Source organism: Phacochoerus africanus, chromosome 12 (genome assembly GCF_016906955.1).
Source record: "Phacochoerus africanus isolate WHEZ1 chromosome 12, ROS_Pafr_v1, whole genome shotgun sequence".
In the NCBI taxonomy this organism is placed as follows: Eukaryota; Metazoa; Chordata; class Mammalia; order Artiodactyla; family Suidae; genus Phacochoerus; species Phacochoerus africanus.
The window spans coordinates 64,629,258-64,650,935 of NC_062555.1; the positions used below are offsets into that span (position 1 = coordinate 64,629,258).

Below are 21,678 nucleotides of genomic sequence, written 5' to 3' on the forward strand. Positions count from 1 at the left end.
CCCACAGGCGGGACCCCCACATTCCAAACCCCCACAGACGGGACTCCCCACAGACGTGACCCCTCAGAGACAACCCCTCACAGACGAAACCTCTCACCAAATGAACATGCCACAGAATGAACCCCTCAGAGACCACATCCCTGCAAAAGGATCTCCCATCATCTAACCTCCCCCAGATTCTAAACCCCCTCAGACGGGACCCCCACAGATGGGGCCCCTCACAGACTAAATCTCTCCCAAACTGGACTCCTACAGACTGAACCTCCACAGACGGAGCCCCTCGCATCCGCACAGCCTCCCCAGTGCCCCCTCCCCCGGGTACCAGCCCTTTGGCCTGGAGCACAGCCCCCATCCCAGGCCCAGCACATCCCTGTGGCTAAGTCCTAATCTCACTCCACCCACGATGTCTCCTCCATCGGGGCTCCCCGCACACACTTTGAGGGATGCAGTGCTTGTGGGCTGTCGTGGCCCCTCCACAAGGAGAGCTGTGGAACCCGCCACCCGTGCCTTATGCGTCCCCCCCGCCCCCCCCCCGAGCCCCTGCCCACCCACCCAATACTAAACAGAAGCCCTCGAGGCTCTCGACTAGAGCCCGTTGTGAGCAGAGATAAGGTTTGGGTAATTTATATGTTAATATATTAAGGTGTCATAGTCAGAAGCTCTCCATTATCACGCTTGGCTACTTACAAAAGACTTTCTATTGGGAGTCATAATTTGTGTTCTAATTAAAACTGTTTCTGGGAACACACGGTATGAATTATGAATACAATACCCACACGAAGTTAACAGTGGCAACCCACAAACAGAGGGACTGTTCAAACAGCTTTGCGCAGCAGCTAATGGAACAGATAAATCATATTTTCTCTTGGAAGCTGCATATATTTTTGTGTCTTGGACTGCTCAGGAATCAAATTACCATTCTTTGAAGAAACTGTGTTTAATAATTAGTTTTCAGGCTCGGCGGGTAACTAGTTGTACATATCTTAATGCCACCCTGGAATAAAAGGAGTATTAGAAAAATGTGTATCTCACGTGGAATATGCACAATGTTACAAACCCCAACACTGGTGAAACACGCTCATCCATTCCTCCATTCCTGGAAAAAAATTACTCAAGAAAGAAACATGATCATTGCTGCGAATGAACCGAGACCACTTTAGTGATTTCTTGTGGTATTATTTGGCAAATTTTTTCCCTCTCACAAACCACTACAAGATACAGGGCATTTTCTAGCTAGTTGTGCTTTTATGGGACCATAAATAATACATTTTTCCAGGCAAACCAAACTATTCACACATATTATCCACAAGACTATTTTCCTTAAAAAAAAAAAAACAAAAAACCGTCATTGGTGGGTTTTTGTTTTGGGGTTTTGGGGGCCACATTTGAGGCATATGGAAGGTCCCAGGCCAGGGATCAAATGCAACCTATGCTATAGCTGCCGCAACCCCAGATCCTTAACCCACTATGCCAGGCTGAGGATTCAACTCTCATGTCTGCAGTGGCCTGAGCTGCTGCGGTCAGATCCTTAACCCACCGTGCCACAGCGGGAACTCCTCACTACACTGATTAAGTGTGTCCCAGGGTTATTCACTGGCTTGGATAAATGCTCCAACCTTTCTGCTCAGATTCTTCATGTGAAATTAGGATCAGAGCTGCTCCTGAGTTTGTTGTGAGGATTAAACGAGTGAATCAGTGTCAACCACGACTCTTTGACATGTAACCATATTAACTGAGCAAGCACTTATTAAGTGCCTGTGATAATGGGCAAGCGGGGGGGCGGGGGGGGGAGGGTTCCTAGCAGAGCACAGGGCAGAGAGCATGTTTTCTGATGGTGACAAGTGTCAGACAGAAAAATCAAGTTGGGAAGGGGGCAGGGGATGAACGAATGTATGTGTGGCAGGAGATCTTGGGGAACTATTATTTCACGGGGGAGCCGGGGAAGAGCTGATGGAAAAGGGGACATCTGGTAGAAATTCCAGTGTTTCTTTCCAATGTTTCTTTTTTAATTTTATTTTTTATTAGAGTTGATTTACAATGGCGGGCCAATTTCTGCTGAACAGCAAAGGGACTCAGTCATACACACATGTATTTTTTTATATATACACATTCTCTTTCACATCATTTTCCATTATGGTTCAGCTCAGGAGACTGGATACAGTTCCCGGTGCTGTATAGTAGGACCTTGTTGTTTATCTTTTCTTTTTTTGTTTTTTGGTTTTTTTTTTTTTGTCTTTTTGCCATTTCTAGGGCTGCTCCCGTGGCATATGGAGGTTCCCGGGCTAGGGATCTAATCGGAGCTGTAGCCACCGGCCTACGCCAGAGCCACAGCAACACAGGATCTGAGCCGCGTCTGTGACCTACACCACAGCTCACGGCAACGCCGGATCATTAACCCACTGAGCAAGGGCAGGGATCGAACCCTCAACCTCATGGTTCCTAGTGGGATTCGTTAACCACTGCGCCACGAGGGGAACTCCTGTTTATCTTTTCTAAACGTAACAGTTTGCACCTGTTAACCCCGAACTCCCAGTCCATTCCCATCCCCAGAAGGGGGGGACCCCTTGTCAACCACAAGTCTGTTCTCCATGTCTGTGAGATTCTCATACCACGTAGGTCAGAAAGAGAAAGGCAAATACTACATGATATCACTTAACATGTGGAATCTAAAATATGGCACAGCGGAACCTGCCTCTCATGTTTCCCATACTTCCAGGAGAGCATGAAGGTATCGGCGGGAGGCAGAGTCCCGAGCAGAACACGGGTCCCTAGTGGTGTGGGGGGAGCATCTTTAGGGAACAGCAAGGCTGCCGGTCTGGCTGCAGCTGAGTGAAATGATGAGACCGATGTGGGCGATGAGGTCAAAGGTGGCCAGGGGGTCTGGAGATCGCTGTAAGGACCTGGTCCCGTGCTCTGAGATGGGAAGCTGATGGGCGTGTCCAACAGAGGACTGACAAGGTCTGGCTGACACGCTGGGAAGGAGCAGTGTCAAGGGGAGGGCTGGGCAAAGGCAGATAAGCCTTACACGCGAGCAAGTGGCTGGATTCTCGGGTTAGTCTCCAGAGAGTGACCACAGGGTTTGCCAATGGATGGGGTTGTAGGGCGTTAAGAGAAAAAAGATGAGTCAAGAAAGACTTTAGTTTTTGGTCTGAGCAACTGGAAGAAAGAAGCTACTATTTGCTAAGACGAGACAGATGGCAGGAGAGGCGGGTTTTGTGGAACATTCTGGAATTTATTTGGGACCTGATGAGGGACTGGTGTTTACTGCACAGCCAAGAGGAGCTGCTGAACAGAGAGCTGGATATACAGCCTGGGTTCGGGGGAGGGGTCCGGGTTAAGGAGACAGAGTCAGGAGTTACCCACATACAGAAATTCAAGTCTTACTGAAAATATGATATAATTCAATAAGGAATATAATCTCTTTTCAAAAAAAAATCATTCTGATGCGTCCTTTGAATTGCATCATCCTGAAGCATATTTTACATCATAAGTTATCATAAAAGGGGAAGAGTAGAGGGGGGTCTCTTTATTGCCTCCAGATATTCCACAAGCTAATATTCCACAGGCAAAGTCAGACAAGAAATAAACTCTAAACAAACTAACTTTTCTTCTGTCACTTACCTCAATGTCATTTTGACCTCACATTATCCAAGGAAGAATGTTCCAAAAAGAACTACCATATTGTATACATAAAATGCATATAAGTCAGAGTGCCCGTCGTGCCTCAGTGGAAACGAATGTGACTAGTATGCTTGAGGACACAGGTTCCATCCCTGGCCTTGCTCAGTGGGTTAAGGGTCCAGCGTGGCCGTGAGCTGTGCTGTAGGTTGCAGACATGGCTTGGATCCTGTGTTGCTGTGGCTGTGGCGCAAGCCGGCAGCTCCAATTTGACCCCCAGCCTGGGAACCTCCATATGCCTCAGGTGCCAGCTCTAAAAAGACAAAAGACAAAAAAAAGACAAAAATACCCCAAAACCAAAAAAACATAAGTCAATTATCTCTCAATAATAATAAGAAAAGAACTAAAAAAGAGAAGAATGTTCCAAAACGTAGCATTCTGGGAAAAAAAAAAAAAAGATATTTGTCCCAAACCCAAATAAAATTTAAATATAGACCTCCATAAACAATCAAGTCTCTTGTGCTGCAGCAGCAGAGGAACAAAAATGCTACACTGCCCAGATTCGAAATAGCAATTAGCTAAGTAATAAAATTAGGGTGCTGAGCATCCCCTATTATATCTGAGTGTCAGTGCCCAAGATGACGTTTCCTAGGAAACCAGAAACCTCCCAGGCACAAATATTGTGAAATATAGTTCCCTTCAAATGTCATGTTCTAGAGCCTCCCCAAGTATTTAGAAATCGAGCACATTCTAAACTCTTAAAAAAAAAAAAAACCCCAAAACCCCAACCAACCTCAAACCCACCTTCCACTGACCCAGGCAGAAAAGATACAGGGGTCTCAAAAAAAACCAAAACACAATAATACAAAATAACAATAAAGCCCACAAAATCCTCAAACCAAACCAGAGCTTTCCCCAAAATTATATTCTGATACAACAAGAGTTTTCCATCATTGCTTTTTTTCCTTCTTCCTTTTCTCTATTTCTTTCTTTTCTGCTATTGCTTAAAAAACAAAACAAAACAACAAAAAAACCCCACAAACCTTACTGATTTACATAACAAGTGGAGGAGAGGAAGGAATAAGAGAGAGACCAATTTGAATTTTCAAAACAGCTAACATAAAACATTTTAAATACAATTATGACATTAAATTACACTTAATATTTAAGACTAAATTGTCAATGCTTTTACCAAATAGAATTCCTTTGGGGACCAACCAGAACTAATGTGAATTGCAGATGGCATGATTGTTTAGACAGAAAATGCTAAGAAATTCACAAAACAACTACGATAACCAGTAAGTGAATATAGTAAGGTTGTAGGTTAATGTACAAAAATCAATTGTATTTTTATATAATAGTAGCAATTTACTGGAAAAATGAAGTAGAAACTCATTTACAACAGGATCGAAAAAATATATTTCAGACAACTTACAGAATGGGGGAAAATAGTTTCAAACGATGCAACTGACAAGGGCTTTATCTTTAAAATATACAAACAATTTATACAACTCAACAGCAAAAAAGCCAACCACCCAATGGAAAAATGGGCAAAAGACTTGACTAGACAGTTCTCCAAGGAAGATATACAGATGGCCAACAAGCATATGAAAAAATGCTTCACATCACTGATTATTAGAGAAATGCAAATCAAAACTACGAGGTACCCCCTCCCATAAGTCAGAATGGCCATCATTAACATGTCCACAAATAACAAACGATGGAGAGGGAGTGAAGAAAAGGAAACCCTCCTGCACCGTTGGTGGGAATGTAAACTGGTACTAACACTACGGAAAACAGTATGGAGGCACCTTAGAAAACTAAATCTAGAACTACCATATGACCCCACAATCCCACTCTTGGGCATATATCTGGACAAAACTTTCCATGAAAAAGACACATGCACCTGTATGTTCAGTGCAGCACTATTCACAATAGCCCAGACATGGAAACAACCTAAATGTCCATCAACAGATGAATGGATTAAAAAGATGTGATATATATATACACAATGGAATACTACTCAGCCATAAAAAAGAACAAAATGCCATTTGCAGCAACAGGAACTAGAGGCTCTCCTCCTGAGTGAAGTACGTCAGAAAAAGAAAGACAAATAGCATATGATATTGCTAATATCTGGAACCTAATATATGGTACACATGAATCTTTCCACAGAAATAAAAATCATGGACTTGAAGAACAGACTTGTGATTGCTGAGGGGGAGGGAGCAGGATGGACTGGGAATTTGGGATTAACAGATGAAAACTAGTGCCTTTGGAATGGATAAGGAATGAGATCCTGCTGTAGAGCACTGGGAACTATATCTAGTCACTTATGACAGAGCATGATAATGTGAGAAAAAGAATATATATATATATATATACACACACACGATATATATGTATGTATAACTGGGTCACCTTGCTGTACAGTAGAAAATTGACAGAACACTGCAAACCAGCTATGACGGAAAAAATAAAAATCACTAAAAATATATATATATATCAGCATAAATTCAACAAAGATATGGAAGACTTACATGCTAAAAACAATAAAAATTTTAAGAGAAATGGAAGATCTAATTAAGTGGAGAGACTGCTTGTGTTTAGGGATTTAAAGGTTCAATTTTTTAATTGCCAATTGTTCCCAGAGATAGAGACTGAATACAACCCCAAACAAAATTCCCACAGCACTGTGGGCAGGGGAATATAAGCTGATTTTAAAGTTTATATGAAAATGCACATAGTCTAGAATATCCAAAACAATTTTAAAAAAAGAATAAAAAAAATTAAAAGTGATACTTGCTGATTTTAAAGACTTGCCAGAAATGCAAATGAAAAGCACTATGAGATACCACTACACACCCACTAAAATGGCTAAAGCTGAAAAGACATTATCAAGTGTTGCCGAGAATGCAGGACAACAGGAACTTGACGTGTGCTTTTGCCAAAAATGCAAAATGCTAAGACTGCTTTGGAAAACTGTCTGACAGTTTCTCAAAAAGTTCCACATAAAAGTTCCTCCTCCTCATTCTGCTCCTAGGTCTTCACCCAAACACAGGTCCACACAGAGGCTTGCGATGAAGGCTCATAGCAGCTCTATTCCTAAGAGCCCTCAAACTGCAGACACCCTGTGTCTATGCAGCGTAAGCCCTGATAGTTGCTTCCCTTTGTGTAGTGCAAGCGCCTGACTTAAGCTTCGATGACGGAAGCGTTCTCTTCAAAAAAGGTGATCTCACGTACACACGCTGCCCGCCACAAGACCAGATCAAGAGCCAGGACCACTTCCCACACTCAGGCCCCTTGTTTTAGAGATCTTGGTTGATTTCAAGAAACAGTTGAGCTACTTGGTTGTTTCTCTTGTTCTCAGTCTAGGGGTCCAATGAGAGCTACAGCTACCAGCCTACACCACAGCTACAGTAACACTGGATCCGAGCCGTGACTGCCACCTACACCACAGCTCATAGCAACAACGGATCCCCAATCCACTGAATGAGGCCAGGGATGGAACCCACATCCTCGTGGATACTAGCCAGATTTGTTTCAGCTTCACCACAATGGGAACACCCTCTCTTCGCATGCTTTAAATTTCCACTGTTCTATTTTAAATTCACCAGCAAAGAAGTGGGCCATCGAAACCCCAGTACCCCTCCCTGGGCCCCAATAGAAGCAGAACACCAATCTGTTTCTCTTTCCCTCCTCTCTCTCTCTCTACCCCCCCACCCCATCCCTCCCTCCCTCTCTGTCTTCCTTATTCTCTCTCCCACTACACTACAGGGCCCCAGGTGTGTATGTAATTTCCAGGTCTTGTAAGGTACACAACTTTCTCCTTTCCAAGTTCCCCAATGGTTACTGCTACGGGCATCTTGCAGTCACAATGAGAACCGCAACATGGTCCGGTCACAACACTGGTCATTGCCGATAGGCTGAGACCAGCACAAACGAGTCTAGCAAACATGGTAAATGGATAGAATGTGAAATACCCACAACGAAGAAATACTACTCGGCACTAAAAGGAACAAACTACAGATCCTGCTAGTACGCCGGTGAATGTCAACAACTGTGCTGAGCGTAGTAAGTCAGACCCCAAAGTGGGCCTTCTATACAATCCCATTCACATAATATTCTAGAAGATGAACAATAATCTCTGAAAGTGGCTGCCTCCTGGGTGGGGAGAAGGAAGAGAGGGCTCCAGAGGAGCACAAAGGATCTCAGGGCTGATGGGAACACTCTGTGCTTGACTGCGGTGCTGGGTCTCTGATTCTCTCACATTCATCACTGAAATGTTCAGTTTCGATGGGTGTCATTAATTGTATGTAAATTATAGCTCAATAAAGTTGACTTTTTAAAAAAGTAATGAGAACCAATGAGAAAAGAATTTATACATGTGAACAGCTTGTAATTAGCGGATCCAAAGTTTGGGTTAATAGTGCCTCTCAACTGCTTAATCATGCATGGAAGCAGTTTTTCCCAAACATTCACGGCCTCTAGCTCTGAATTTTGTGATTAATTTGCCTGACCAACCTCATACGGTGACCCCTGCAAGTGAATTCTAGCCCGATTTCTCTCTGCACTAACACAACTTCTGAATGAGTGCAGTCCATATGAAGGAAGTTTGGGGACAGTTGCAAAAGACAGGAGAGATCCAAGCTAGAAAGGCTCCGTGAAGGAGCAGGGACAGCCGTGCCACCATATGACCTCGTTTCCAAGTTCATCCCCATCCAGTCACTTTCTTGTGCTGCCAACCTATCTTTCCATACGCTTCTGCTGGTTAAGTACACAATCAAGTTGCTTAGAAAGGCAGAAGTCAAATGTACTTGAACTTTATCTCGTAAAATTTAAAACCACCTGCAGAGATAAACTGATGGACAAAATGATCTAATTCCATAAAGGAGTCTGCACTGAGGACCTATTATTTGTGACGGACTATTTCCCACACGTTTTTCTCAATGAGTATTCACAACAGCCCTCTATGTAAATATTACTATCATGTAAATTTTTTCCATTAAGGAAACTGATACTGAGAGAGGCCCCATTATTTCCTCAAATTCACCCAACTAGTAAGAAGCAGAGCTGAGACCCATACATTTGGGGTGCTTTCCACTGATTTTTTTTTTTTTTTTTTACTGACAGTTCCATAAACAGAGAACTTAAAGCAAGTGAATCCACATAGCTTTGGATTCAAATATTAATACTTTGTTTTTTGCATCACCCATTAAAAAAAATAGCACACATTTAAATATACTGCTGACAGTTTGTGGGGCTTCTTCTTGTCACCAAAGTGTCCTATTTTTCCATTATTTGGGGTGGTCGTTATTTGGTGGCAAAGTAATTCACCTGCTACTTTAAAAATAGATTCTGTATAAAACAAAGTCACATGAGCTCTGGGGAGTCTATCAGATTTGGGGAGAGCCACCACTCTCTAGGAAGAACCAGTGTGGTAAATCATAAAACGGAACAGCAAGGAACTAGGAAAAATCACACTTACGCCACTGAAAATCAACACAGAACCAGCAGTAACTGCCCATCTCATGGCTGAAACAACACACAAATCTGTGAAACTGCTGCTCACCACCTACGACTATCATTTGTCAGAGAAAAATCGAATGCTTCCAAGGGGGACACTTTTTAAAATGCTTATACAAAAAATGTCACTATCTGCTAAAAATACATTCAAGATAATGAAAGATTAAATAAATACGTTGATGAACACGTGCTTACATCCTAATATGATTCCAAGTTAATATATTGTTTAAACATGTATAAGGAAAAGGAAAATAGATGAAAAATAAATTGTTAGCTTGACACTCAATCTTCCAAATACCTCTGGAAATCCAAAGTCTGAAAATCATTCATAAATAATGAAATGTAAGTATATTTTCTGAACTTCGACAACAATCCTCTTTGGTCATTAAGCTCATGAGCACGGATCCAGAACTGACTCAGGTCCTGGTGAAAACACACCACTCTGACACAGCTTCCATCATTTAATTACAACAAATTCAGTCCCAGGAAACTCCTACAAGTCACATCACTTAGAATGAAGCATTTGTGTAAGTGAGGAGGCTAATTTTATCTCACATTGAAGGAAAAAAAAAAAAAAAGAAGAAGAAGAAAGAAAGAAAACCACGTTCAAGTAGAATCTCTACGTAGAGATTCAGCTTTTTTATTTCCGCCACCGGCTAGTCATCTCCAGAATTACTGGAATGCAGAAGTATTCTAAAGGGGGTGATGAGGTCATAGTCCGACACCAATTATACGTCTCTTATATCTGGCACGGATCACATGTTTATTTACCTGCCCACAGAGGAGTGGAAGGGAAGGGACCGAACACTTAGCTACCATCTGCTGCCCTCCCCCAGGCTCCCCAGAAATGAAGACAAGGGTAGGAGTTGCTCCTGGAGACAGGAGCAGAGTGTACTTCACAGCGGGCCCACGGAAGTCTTTTCAGGAAGCCCCATTTGGATCCCGCATGTTAAAAAGCAAAAGAGACAGCCTACATGTAGCCCTGCAATAGTGGCATCAGAGTCCATTGTGAGGACTCTAGGTTTTCAGTCTGGTCCAGTAGCTACAGATGAGACCAAGTAAGGCCTGCAGCCTCCTGTGTCTGGCCCACTGTCTTTAGATGGACTCATTCTTCCCCAAAGCCCCACAGTTCTCACCCTGCCCTGTTAGAAATAAAGCCCACTTGTTTATTTTACCAGCCGGCCCTTTAGGCATTTGAGTCTGCAAACACTGGTTGTGCACTCATCAAGGAAACAAGGTACTTACAGCTGCATGACCAAGTACAAGTGATTCGGGCTTTCGTAAATATCTTCCAGGGCCACAATGTTTTCATGCTTAATCCTGAAACAAACAAAAAAAGCACATACACAGAATAGTTAGTACAATGAGACTTGAAAGCTTTTTTTTAAAGGAAAAAAAAAAAAACCAGCAGATGTCATTACGGCAGAAATTTCTAAGATGTTGAACTTTTTCTTTTTCTTTTTTTTTTGTCTTTTTTTGCCATTTCGTGGGCCGCTCTCACGGCATATGGAGGTTCCCAGGCTAGGGGTCTAATTGGAGCTGTAGCTGCTGGCCTACACCAGAGCCACAGCAACGCGGGATCGGAGCCACGTCTGCGACCTACACCACAGCTCACGGCAATGCTGGATCCTTAACCCACTGAGCAAGGACAGGGATCGAACCCGCAACCTCACGGTTCCTAGTCGGATTCGTTAACCACTGCGCCACGACTGGAACTCCCAATTTTGAACTCTTTAATGTGACCTTTTTAAGACTCCTCTCAATCTCGTCCCCAAACTTTTCCCCAGACCCATCTTGCAAGGAACTTTTGTCAGGAAAGACCTCTGTGTAGGAGGCCTCTTTTATCTTGTCACCAGTCTTAAACCAGGCACCTCCATGCTCGACTCATCTCCGGTCACAGCATGCCTTTCAAATTTTTGATCACACAATAACCCTGCCTAACAACGTGTTGGTTCTTTCTATAGATCAAAGAAGTAGAAAAGAAAGAATAAGGAGGGAATGGATGACCAGCTCTCTTCTCTGGCTTGCCCTTCAGCACTCTTGCAAACAAACTGTGTGAACACGACAGCATCTAAGGAAAGGTCACAAGCCTACAATAGGGGATGGCAATGACTCTGACCCCTAAGTCAGCGGTCAACTGAGATGACTTCCCTTTCTCCTTTAAAAGCTTTCATGGCCAAGCAGAATCTTCAGAGATGGTTTGCAGGGGACACTGAGTCCACTCTCCCCCCAGATTGCCATCACTGATTCATGTATATCCCAGCCTTCCCATATTTATTTATATGAATCCCAGGAATGGGCAAAGTCCCATCATCTTTCAGAGCCCAACATCAGATGGCAGAGCCCCAAGAAGAATTTAATCACTCCCTCTTCTGTGGTTTCACAATGACCACAGACTGGTTTGAACAGTCCACTATATGCAAATCCATCCCCATGACCGACTAGATGTCCCCAGGAACAGTTTCGTTGTCATGTTCATGACTCCAGTGTAAACAGTGGAAAACCACTGCTCATTGAGGTTCTAGTTACCATCACCAAGAAAGGGCAATTCAGTCCCCCAGCAAACTAGACTGGTGCTACCCCAAGGGTGGTTCCCAAATTGGCGGCACCAGAATCTCCTGGGAGACAGTGAGAAACGCAAATTCTCAGGCAAGGCTCCACCACCTAGAATCAGAATCCCTAAGGCTGAAGCCCCAGAATCTGTTTTAACAAGATCCTCAGATGATGAGTCTGCACAAAGTAGAGCCGGAGAAATTCTGTATTAAACCAGCGTTTCTCAAACGTCAGTGTGCAAACAAACCACCTGGGGTTCTGGTCCCACTGCTGGTCCCCACTGCACATTCTGCTTCAGTGGGTCCAGGGAGGGGCCTGAGAATGTATGTCCATCAGGCTCGCAGGAGTTGAAGGGAAGGGACAGACGCTGCTGGTCTGTGGGCCAGCCACGCAGGGAGCAGCAAAGTCCTAACTACACAACCCAGGAGAAAGAAACAGCCTAGTTCCAGCCCCCGAACTACCGATTAGGAATAGCTTCTGCTCAAAATGTAAGGCTTGATGTTTATTTAAAGAGGTTGAGAAAAAAATCATTTCATTACTCTGGGAGCTAATTAGCTCTTTCCACAAGCTTTCTCTCTGAAATGACTGCTGAGCCATTTAAAAGCAAGCATTTAACGTGCAGATTCCTGTGAACCTTGAAAGCAGTGCCTGCATCGTATTCATTGTATCCCCTTAGTACCTAGCATAGAGCTGCTCGATAATGTTTGCTGAATGAATACATGATATTTAAGGCTTTCGCTACTGAAGAGCCATAGTCATTATTTATTTAGGGGAAATGGAAGCAATTTTCTTAAGTTTATAAGGTGGAACAACCGGAATATAATCTTCCCTTTGAGCAGATGAAGGAAGAGAACAAAATAATTAACTAAGAAAGGCAATGCCTTGCTTTGATTGCTACAGCTCTTATTAGTCGATGCAGCCCATGTGTGAGAAATGGGAAGACATGCTATCACATTCACATTTCACCCAATTCCAATGTGGAGGCACTAATTATTTATTTGTTAGCAGTGGTTTCTGTGGTCCTTGAGCAAAAGAACAGCAGAAACATGGCATATGCCACCAAGTAAACGATGAGAGATTAATTTGGGATGGCTGAGATCCTAGATGTTCGTGGAATTATCACTACTGGATATACCTGGAAGAATATGACCAAAAACAGTAAACAGCATATGGATTTCCCCCCCCCCACCTTTTTAGGGCCACACCTGCTGCAGATGGAAGGTCCCAGGCTAGGGATCAAATCAGAGCTGCAGCCACTGCTCTACACCACAGCCACAGCCATGGCAACACTGGATCCAAGTCTCATCTGCGACCCATAGACCCATCTGTGACTCGTGGCAATGCTGGATCTTTAATCCACTGAGCAAGGCCAGGGATGGAGCCTGCATCCTCACGGACACTATGTCAGGTTCTTAACCTGCTGAGCCACAAAAGAATCTCTGGATTTTTCTCTTTTTTAATTAAAAAAAAAAAAAAGTCACTGGACTCAATCACTCGGGCACAAATATTTTCAGTGAAGTTAATTTGGGAGTTGATTAAGAGCTTAGACTTACGGGAATGTGAAAGGAATGGGGTTTCTATGTAGAGTTGCCAGATAAAATGCAGGGCACCCAGGTATATTCAATTCTGGATAAACAATGAATACTTTATAAATATAAGTATGCCCCCAACATTGCACTGTTGTTTATCTGAAATTCAAATGTAACTGGGGGCTAGATCTGGCCACCTTGGGTCCATGAATCACCGTCAATGAGCCTCCAAACTGGGCTTAGTGGTTTGTACCTGGAGTCAGCTCCCTCAGAGGTTTAGCCAAGAAGACAATTTGAGCCCTGGGCTAGAGCCATTAATACTGATTCAACAATATACAAAGACTCAACTAGGGAACAGGCACTTGCCCAGCCAGAGTAGGAGACTCCAATAAATTAAGAATATAAGTCCTTTATTTGGATGCAAGGCAACAGAGAAATTAAAAAGTCTATTTAACCTGCTGTGTCTTTCAGGGATTCTGACAGTGGCTGAAATGGCATTGCTACTGACGACCCCCCCTCAGTTCATGAATCAAGCACGCGAGCGACTGTCACTTTCTGACTTTCTGCTCCGTGTCTGGGAGAATACATGAAACAAAGAAAATAAGGTTTTGCCCTCAAAACTCTTATCACCTTGATGGAGAGACCCATGAAGCAAGTAAGGAAGAATTAAATGCTATACTCAGAGTTCCCATCGTGGCACAGTGGCAATGAATCCAACTAGGAACCAAGAGGTTGCAGGTTCGATCCCTGGCCTTGCTCAGTGGGTTAAGGATCCCTCTTTGTCATGAGCTGTGATGTAGGTCGCAGATGTGGATCGGATCTGGCGTTGCTGTGACTGTGGTGTAGGCCAGAAACTGTAGCTCCGATTAGACCCCTAGCTGTGGGTGAAGCCCTAAAAGGCAAAAAAAAAAAAAAAAAAAAAAAAGCCTATACTCTTCAGAACTGCTGTTAAGTTCAGAGAAAGCAAGGCTGTGGATCCGAATCAGGGAGACAGGTTCAAAAAACAGTGGAGGTGGAGCTGGGTTGGGTAATGTGTGAATAAGCACACCAGAAATTTCAAAGAAATCCTAAAATGGCCTCTTAAATGTCTCTTAAGAAAGGTGGCTTGATTAAACTTATAAATGCTAAAAAGTGACAGAAGAAAACTTGGGGCTCCCACAGCTGTTCTCAAGTACTTTTATTCCACCATCAGATTCCTTGAGATATAAAAAAGCTAGCTTAAAACTTTAACATCATTTCAGCACCTAGCTTATCTTCACAAAAGGCCATATAAACACCCATCTACACACACCTCTGGACGCCCGAAGCGGGGAGCCGAGAAGACGCAAAGAGCCGAGGAAGGGAGCTTGTCTGAGTGGTGCCATTCCGAGGACAGGCTCCTAATCAGAAAAAGGGTCCTGTCTGAACGGGGCGTTTCCAAGGCTAGGTTCCTAAATAAGGGGGTGCCTGGTTGCATGGCGCAATTCCGAAGACAGGCCCCAGAAGACAATAAGGCTTGCCTGCTGACCCTGGTGGGGAACTGAATTTTCCAGGAAGCAATTTCCATTTTGCGTTGCTGAGTGGGGATTATTTCATGGATAACTTAAGTCTTTTCTGTTATTCACTTGCTATTCAGGTTTTCCTCAGTCTCTCCTGATTATTTGCTTATTAATCTCGTTTCCCACTCTTATTTTCCTGTAGTGATTTGTGATTTAACAAAATTACAATAATAAGAAGAATTTCATTCCAAAGGACTTTCCCCTATTTAAATCCAACTTAATTAAAACCATAGTGTTTATCTACTAACTAGTTATACAGTAAACTTAGAGTTAGGATTTTATTGAGGTCTATAGACGTTAGACATATATTATTCATGACTAAAAGAAACCCAGCTGTGAGTTTTGTCCTTGATTTTAGAAACTTTTAGTGGAAGCTAGCTACGTTGATTTGTATTTTCTCACACTGTCTCTCTGCCAAGGATACTTTGAAGATAGACACTAGTCTGAAGACAAAATTTTTTGTGTGTATAACTTCTTCAGCTTGTGGGAACTGGCTGGCCAAGAGATGGTTTGTGCTGGGTCTCCTCTTTCCCACATGATATGCTGTACCTGTCTGTCCTTGAATTGTACTCACTAAACTTAGTTAAACTGAAGATTTCAGACCATGACGTAGTGCTACTGTACCATGTGATCAAAAAACAAAGCCTAACAGTTAACCAATGTACTTTCAACACTATGATGTAATCTGTAGTGAAAAACTGTCTATATGATCAACCACTGATGCCAATAAAATTTGAGCAGTCCAGCGCCCTGAAAGAAGGGACCAAGAGGCTGTCTCCATTTCTTTCGCCAACGCTGCCCATCTCCTATCGGGATGTATACACCCTGGCTGCCGGACCTGGTTGTTGGAGCTGGCCTCCGGCAGCCCACCAGGGGCCAGGTACACAACTAGGAATCACGAAAGGGACATGTCAGCCCTTGTGGAGCTCACAGAGGTGGACATCCAGCTGCAGCCACACGCATCCCAGCCAATTCTTATGTTTGTTAGAAATCAGCCTCGTTATAATCAGGGGACTCTCGGGAGCAACACAGAACAAACATACACCCTCCTCTCATACATCCTGCAAATATTTGAGGAATGTAATTTCCCTACTTAGTTTACCCTTCTTATCACCAACCAATTCTCCTCCAATATGGTTTATGGTCCTCTCATCATGTTACGGTCACTCCTGTTTGTTCAGATTATAGCATTCTGAACTGAAAGTAAGGATCCCAGTATAAAATAGAGCACCAAAAGTAGGGTATTAATAACTATTAACCATCATGAGTTGGATATCACACTTTCAGAAATAAAGCCTAGCTTTAGATTCATTATTTCGGCAGCTGCACAACTGTTGGCATATAGAGTGTAAGCTCTATGGAGGCAGGGATTTTTGATTATTTTGTTCACTACTGTCTTCCCAAAGCTAAGAAAAGTGCATGGCAGGTAGTACTTCCAATACCTATTCTTGGATGGATGGATGGATGGATGGATGGATGGATAAATGGAAGACTATAAAGTTTGTCGATTAAATAACAAGGTCATTTTTACCTGAACTTCTACCAAACAAGATCTCCTTTACTCGGGACTGACCTTTTGAGCTTAATGTCTTCATCTTAGCTTCATAAAATACAAGCATTTGGGGTCCATGCAATGCTTCGGGTGACTGGATGTATCTGGAATTTTGATTCTCTATCATCTATTACATTTACTCCCCTCTCAACTGTGGGCCACCTGCACATTGTGTTGGTACACATCCATCCCATAGGCCTTTGTCCAAATTTGGAGTTAAAGTCTTAAGTGGCAAAGTTACAGGCCAGACCTCCATGGTTTTCTACCAGAAACCCCCATGAAGAAAACCAAGATATTAATCAGCTGGTTTCAACGACTGCTGGGTTGCAAACCCAGAGGTACTATGATCTAGCCCATGTTTTATGGGACAACAATTAGATGTGTTTCTGAAAGGGCACCTCTCGGTTTTACACACCACGTAATACTATTTGAAAGGGAAATGGATGTTTGGGAAGATTTGTTCTTGGTAAACCCATGGTGACTCCTAGCAACAACTACAGTCTTTACTAAATGTTATAAACCAACTGCTTAATTTACTGTTCCAGAACTTTGCTGTGCGCTGGAGTCAAGCCTCTCTGTCTATATAGCTCATAGTCTACCTTTCTTATGTTTGGAAAACTTGCCAATAGCTCTCAGATTGTTTTTTCACACATTTCACCTATGATTCTTTTGTGATAAATGCAATGTCCTTAGTCCCCTAGGATATAACACATCTAAAACTAGTGAACTAATTTTATAATTTTCTTACAGAGCCATTTACTGAGTGTTGACGATGTGTCAAGACGCACTAAGTACTTTTAAGGATTTCATTTAATACGGCAGTCCTACAAAATAGCTATCATTCTCCCCATTTTTAAAGGAGGAAAACTAAGATCCCAAGAGGCTGAGTAAGTATTCCAAGGTCATTCCAAGGTCAATGGAATTGCTAAGATTCTATTTCCCAAGCCCCTGGTGAAGCACTTATGCTATAACTTCATATTAACTCAGTTTCAATGTGAATATCAGGGAGTTCATTTAAATTCAAAGTTGTTGATAGAAATTATAACACCTAAAATCAAGGTATTAAATTTTATAACTAACAACCCATCGCAAGGGCGAATAAAATGGACAGAGGAAAGAGGTGGGGCATCTCAGCCACAAGCAGACGGAAAACCAAGGTTCTGTTAACCTTGCACAGGTACATCTCTGTAGGTCATCACTCAGATCTCTCAAAAACACAGCCTGCAGGACCTTCATACATAAGGAATGCTCACCTCCAAACAGCAAACAAAGTTTTAAAATATGAATAATTCAGAAGAATAACATCACTAAAAGCAACTCTGATGAAAAGAACCTCACTTAACTTTAATCACTTATCTCCCACGCCCAAAATAAACATTGGCTGGTACGTCTACTACAAAAGGGTAAATGGTTTAGGCGGTAATCTTCACTGAAATCTCCATAATCTCCAATAATGGACAGAGGAGGTGGATAGAGGGTAGTGGGCCCAGGCAGAGAGAGGGAGAGAAAAGCTGAGTGGGAAAACAGCATATGGACACTGAAGCAGGTTTCTGCCTGCATGGTTACTGACAGCCAAGCCAGAAAATCCCAGAAAGAGCCAGGAAAACACTTTAAAGTTAATTCATGCAAAAAATCATGCCAAATGCCTAAGTAGGCCCCATTCCAAACCCCCAGGCTGGAGAGAACATTAGGACCCAGAGGACAAGGCATCCTATTGAATACACATGCTCCTACGAAATGACCGTGACATCATTTCTCCCTCTGGCCTCATTCTCCACAGTTCAAAGAGCCACACATTTTGAATTCCACATAAAATGAGGAAAGTTAGAAAAACACAAAAGAGAAGGTCCAACATGTGGGGCTGGTTTTCACCCCATCATGGTTCCCTGATCTGGAGGGGCTGAAAACCACGGCAGTAATTAATTATGAACATTAAGAGAACTATCAAAAGGAAAGGCAACAAAACACCTTTCCTTTGCATGGTTTCTGGACGGGCTCCCTTAACTCCTCCAGTTAATAGGCCACAGGAGGGTAAGAGCTGGACGGAAATATAATCACATGGGGCAAAACAGGAGACAGTGAAGACAGAGCAAAGATGGCGTAGAAACGGATCTCGGCGCAAGGATGGGGACAAGGCGGAAGTGACGTCAGTGAGCCTCGCCCAGCTTCCTGTCCTCCTCCCGCAAGCGCTTCCGGGTTAACACTCCAGTTCAAAAAGTTCTGTCTTGAAGGGGCAAAGCAGACAGACCCTTCTCGAGCAAAGACGTGAAAGGACTAGGTCTTTCACCACCCATTCACTACTCTTTTCCTAAACAGTCCAGAAAGTTTAAACGTCATTCACAAAAAGACGCTGTGACTCTCTGGTATGGCCAACGGACTCAAACATCCTTGAAGAACATCCTAATGTCTTGGCGAACACTCTTGCCTCAGTAAACGCTATGTTTTCTATTTTTTTAAATAAACAAAATCATTTCCTCCCTTCTTGGGTCAGAGATATTTCTCTTTCTGTCATTAGAAGCAGTACAGGAAATAATGCTGAGAAAACAGGATATTGTCAGTCACAAGGGAAAGTGATAGAGATGAAATATTTGCCAGATGGTATTTAAAAAAAAATAATACCTTTCCTTTTTATAACTTAACAGGCACATTCACAGATGTTATCACATTTCATTCTCACGACACTATAAAGCAGGCATTATTATTCCTATTTTACAGATGATCGCTCCCAGTTTATAACCATCATCCGCCCTCTGGTCTTGTTCTCTTTCTAACCCTTTTCCAGGCTGTTTCCTGACCCATCAGTCCACAATACAAAACTGATCAAACATCTTGGATGGAGGAGTTCCTGCTGTGGCACAATGGGACTGACAGCATCTTGGGAACCCTGGGACACAGGTTCAATCCCCAGTCCTGCACAGAGGTGAAGGACCCAGTGTTGCTGCAGCTGCAGCCTAGGTCTTGACTGCAGCTCAGACCTGATCCCTGGCTGGGGAACTCCATATGCCACAGGGTGGCCAAAAAGGAGGAAAAGAAAAAAAAAAGTCTTGGATGGACATTCTTCAATGGAGCCCCATAGAACAAAATAAAGTCTTAAGGACCTGACATGACCTACAGGCCCCATGGTGCTTGGTCCTCACTGGCGCATTCCATCTCATCTTACGCTGCTGCCCCACACCAGAACTTTACTGGACCCACCTGCTCTGGAACACCCCAGCACACTTTCTTCTCTGGCCATATCCGTGTGGCCATCCCTCTTGTGTCTTCTTACTGAACTACTCATCCTCTGAGACCCATTCTACGTCATCTCCACTGAGAACCCCTTGCTATTCCCTTTTCTTGCAGGACTGACGCCCTCTCTTCTGGTCCACCCCAGTTCTTGCAGCATATTGTTATATATACTGCATTGCATCCATCTGTTTATATGTATGTACCTATTTAAATGGTTTTATATGCAGAGAATAAAAGTCTAGAAGGCTATTTGTTAAACTGGTAACAAGTAGCTCAAAAAAGTATGCTACAATGAGAGGATCTGTTACACTTTCCAGTTTTTCTTAACTGAGGTTCTTCATCTGAACAGAACAGAGAAAAAGGATTTGAGTGACTATTTTCTCGATTCTCACAAGGATGGCACCACCCTAGCTGCCGAGGAAAGTTAGGTCAGCAAAAACAATAAACGCCTTAGGGAATTAGGGCCTGATTCCCTCACTGAACCCAAGTAGAGAAAGGTTGATGGACTGTTGTACTGCCAGGCTTTTACAAAGAGGTAGTTTTTAGAAGGTTCTTGATCAAAATCATCAACACCTCGTTCACCAAAATGAATTCCTAATGCTGGACACAAAGAACCACATACTGATTAGTTTAACTGTTCAAGCGATCAAGAGAGAAGCTGGGTCTCAGCTCTGACACAGCTAAGATTTTGGACAAGTCGTTAAATATTTCTGACTTGATTTCCTCATTTGGTGAAAGAACATTAACTTATGTGGTTTCATTATCTATCTATAGACACATGTATACAAATGTACATGTAGTGGAGGCAAAAATACTATATATATACACATATATGTATCATATTACACAGAGAGAGGTCTTGTCTATTAAGAATACAGACCAGGAGTTCCCATTGTGGCTCAGTGGTAATGAACCCAACTAGTAATCATGCGGATGCTGGTTCGATCCCGGGCCTTGCTCAGTGGGTTAAGGGTTGCAGATGCTGCTAAGATCTTGTGGGGGCTGTGGCTGTGACATAGGCTGCTGGCTGCAGCTCCAATTCAACCCCTGGCACCTGGGAACTTCCACATGCCACACATGAAGCCCTTAAAAAAAAAAAAAAGTACAAAAGACACCCAGGAAAGATCAAAATTCAAACTTCAAAGCTTCAAATGATCTTTCCATGCTGCCAGCAGGTGGAGCTGTCATCATCAGGAAACTAATGAGCAAAAGACTAAATCAACTTTATCTTAAGTACACAAGTCAGTTTTGTTGGGGTTTTTTTAAGGCTTAAGTACCACAAATGATATTCCCTCACTGTGAAATGAGTTTTTCTTTGAATCCTTAAAAACAAATAAACAACAATTAAAACCCTGTGCACAGGTGATATTTTCAAAAAAGCATCTTGGGCATCCTTACGACAATGCAGGGTACACAGGATGGAGGCCTTTGTACATAAGGAGGCAGGACTGCAGCCTGTAATGGTACCATGGGAGGGGCGCCAACGAGGCTGGCTCTGTCTCTAGGGAACCGTATGTTGGTCACATCACTTGTCAGAGTCTTAGTTTCCTCATCTAAAAATTCACTAGTCAAACACGATACCCCCCGAGGTCCTTTTCAACGCTTAACAAACAATGTATCTGAAATTATAATGAGGCAAATACACCGAGGTATATATGATCCCGCAAAGCTTGATTCCAAGCCAATATTCAGGGCTCTCTAGGTTACTGCTCATTACATAGAAACCTAGATGACAAGTCAGGCTTCAAGAGGCTCCTCTTCTGTGTGGGTAGGTTGGTCAGTTCAGCATGGAAGAGAATTTCTTGAGATAAGAATCCTTTCACATGGAAAGGACCTTCTTTTCCTTCTCCTGTAGTCACAGCCTCTACAACACCCTGAGCCAAGAGAGAAACGACCAAGTGATATGTCCATGTGTAGAGAGACTCCAGAAGTTCCAACCAAGGCCTGGTTGTCTTTAGGCCAAAGGAGAAATAAGTGAGAGCCCAATCAGTGTGAATCAGTGTGAAAAGCCCAGCGCTTGGCACACACCAACACTCGCGAAGACTGTGGAAGAATGGAAAAATGAAGGAAGAATTCATTCCGGTCTTCCCTAAGTCTTACAGACCCAAGACACTCAAAAGCTGGCCGCCTGACC

At 43.0% G+C, this 21,678-nt stretch overlaps 1 protein-coding gene across 2 annotated transcripts in view; it reads right to left on the bottom strand.

The window, feature by feature from the left end:
• Positions 1-21,678, bottom strand: part of CAMK1D (calcium/calmodulin dependent protein kinase ID) — a 441,976-nt gene that overhangs the window by 151,808 nt on the left and 268,490 nt on the right. For both annotated transcript variants that reach the window (XM_047754537.1, XM_047754538.1), the window contains exon 3: positions 10,390-10,464. In XM_047754537.1, the coding sequence (XP_047610493.1) occupies positions 10,390-10,464 (75 nt within the window). The remainder of the gene's footprint in view (positions 1-10,389; positions 10,465-21,678) is intronic.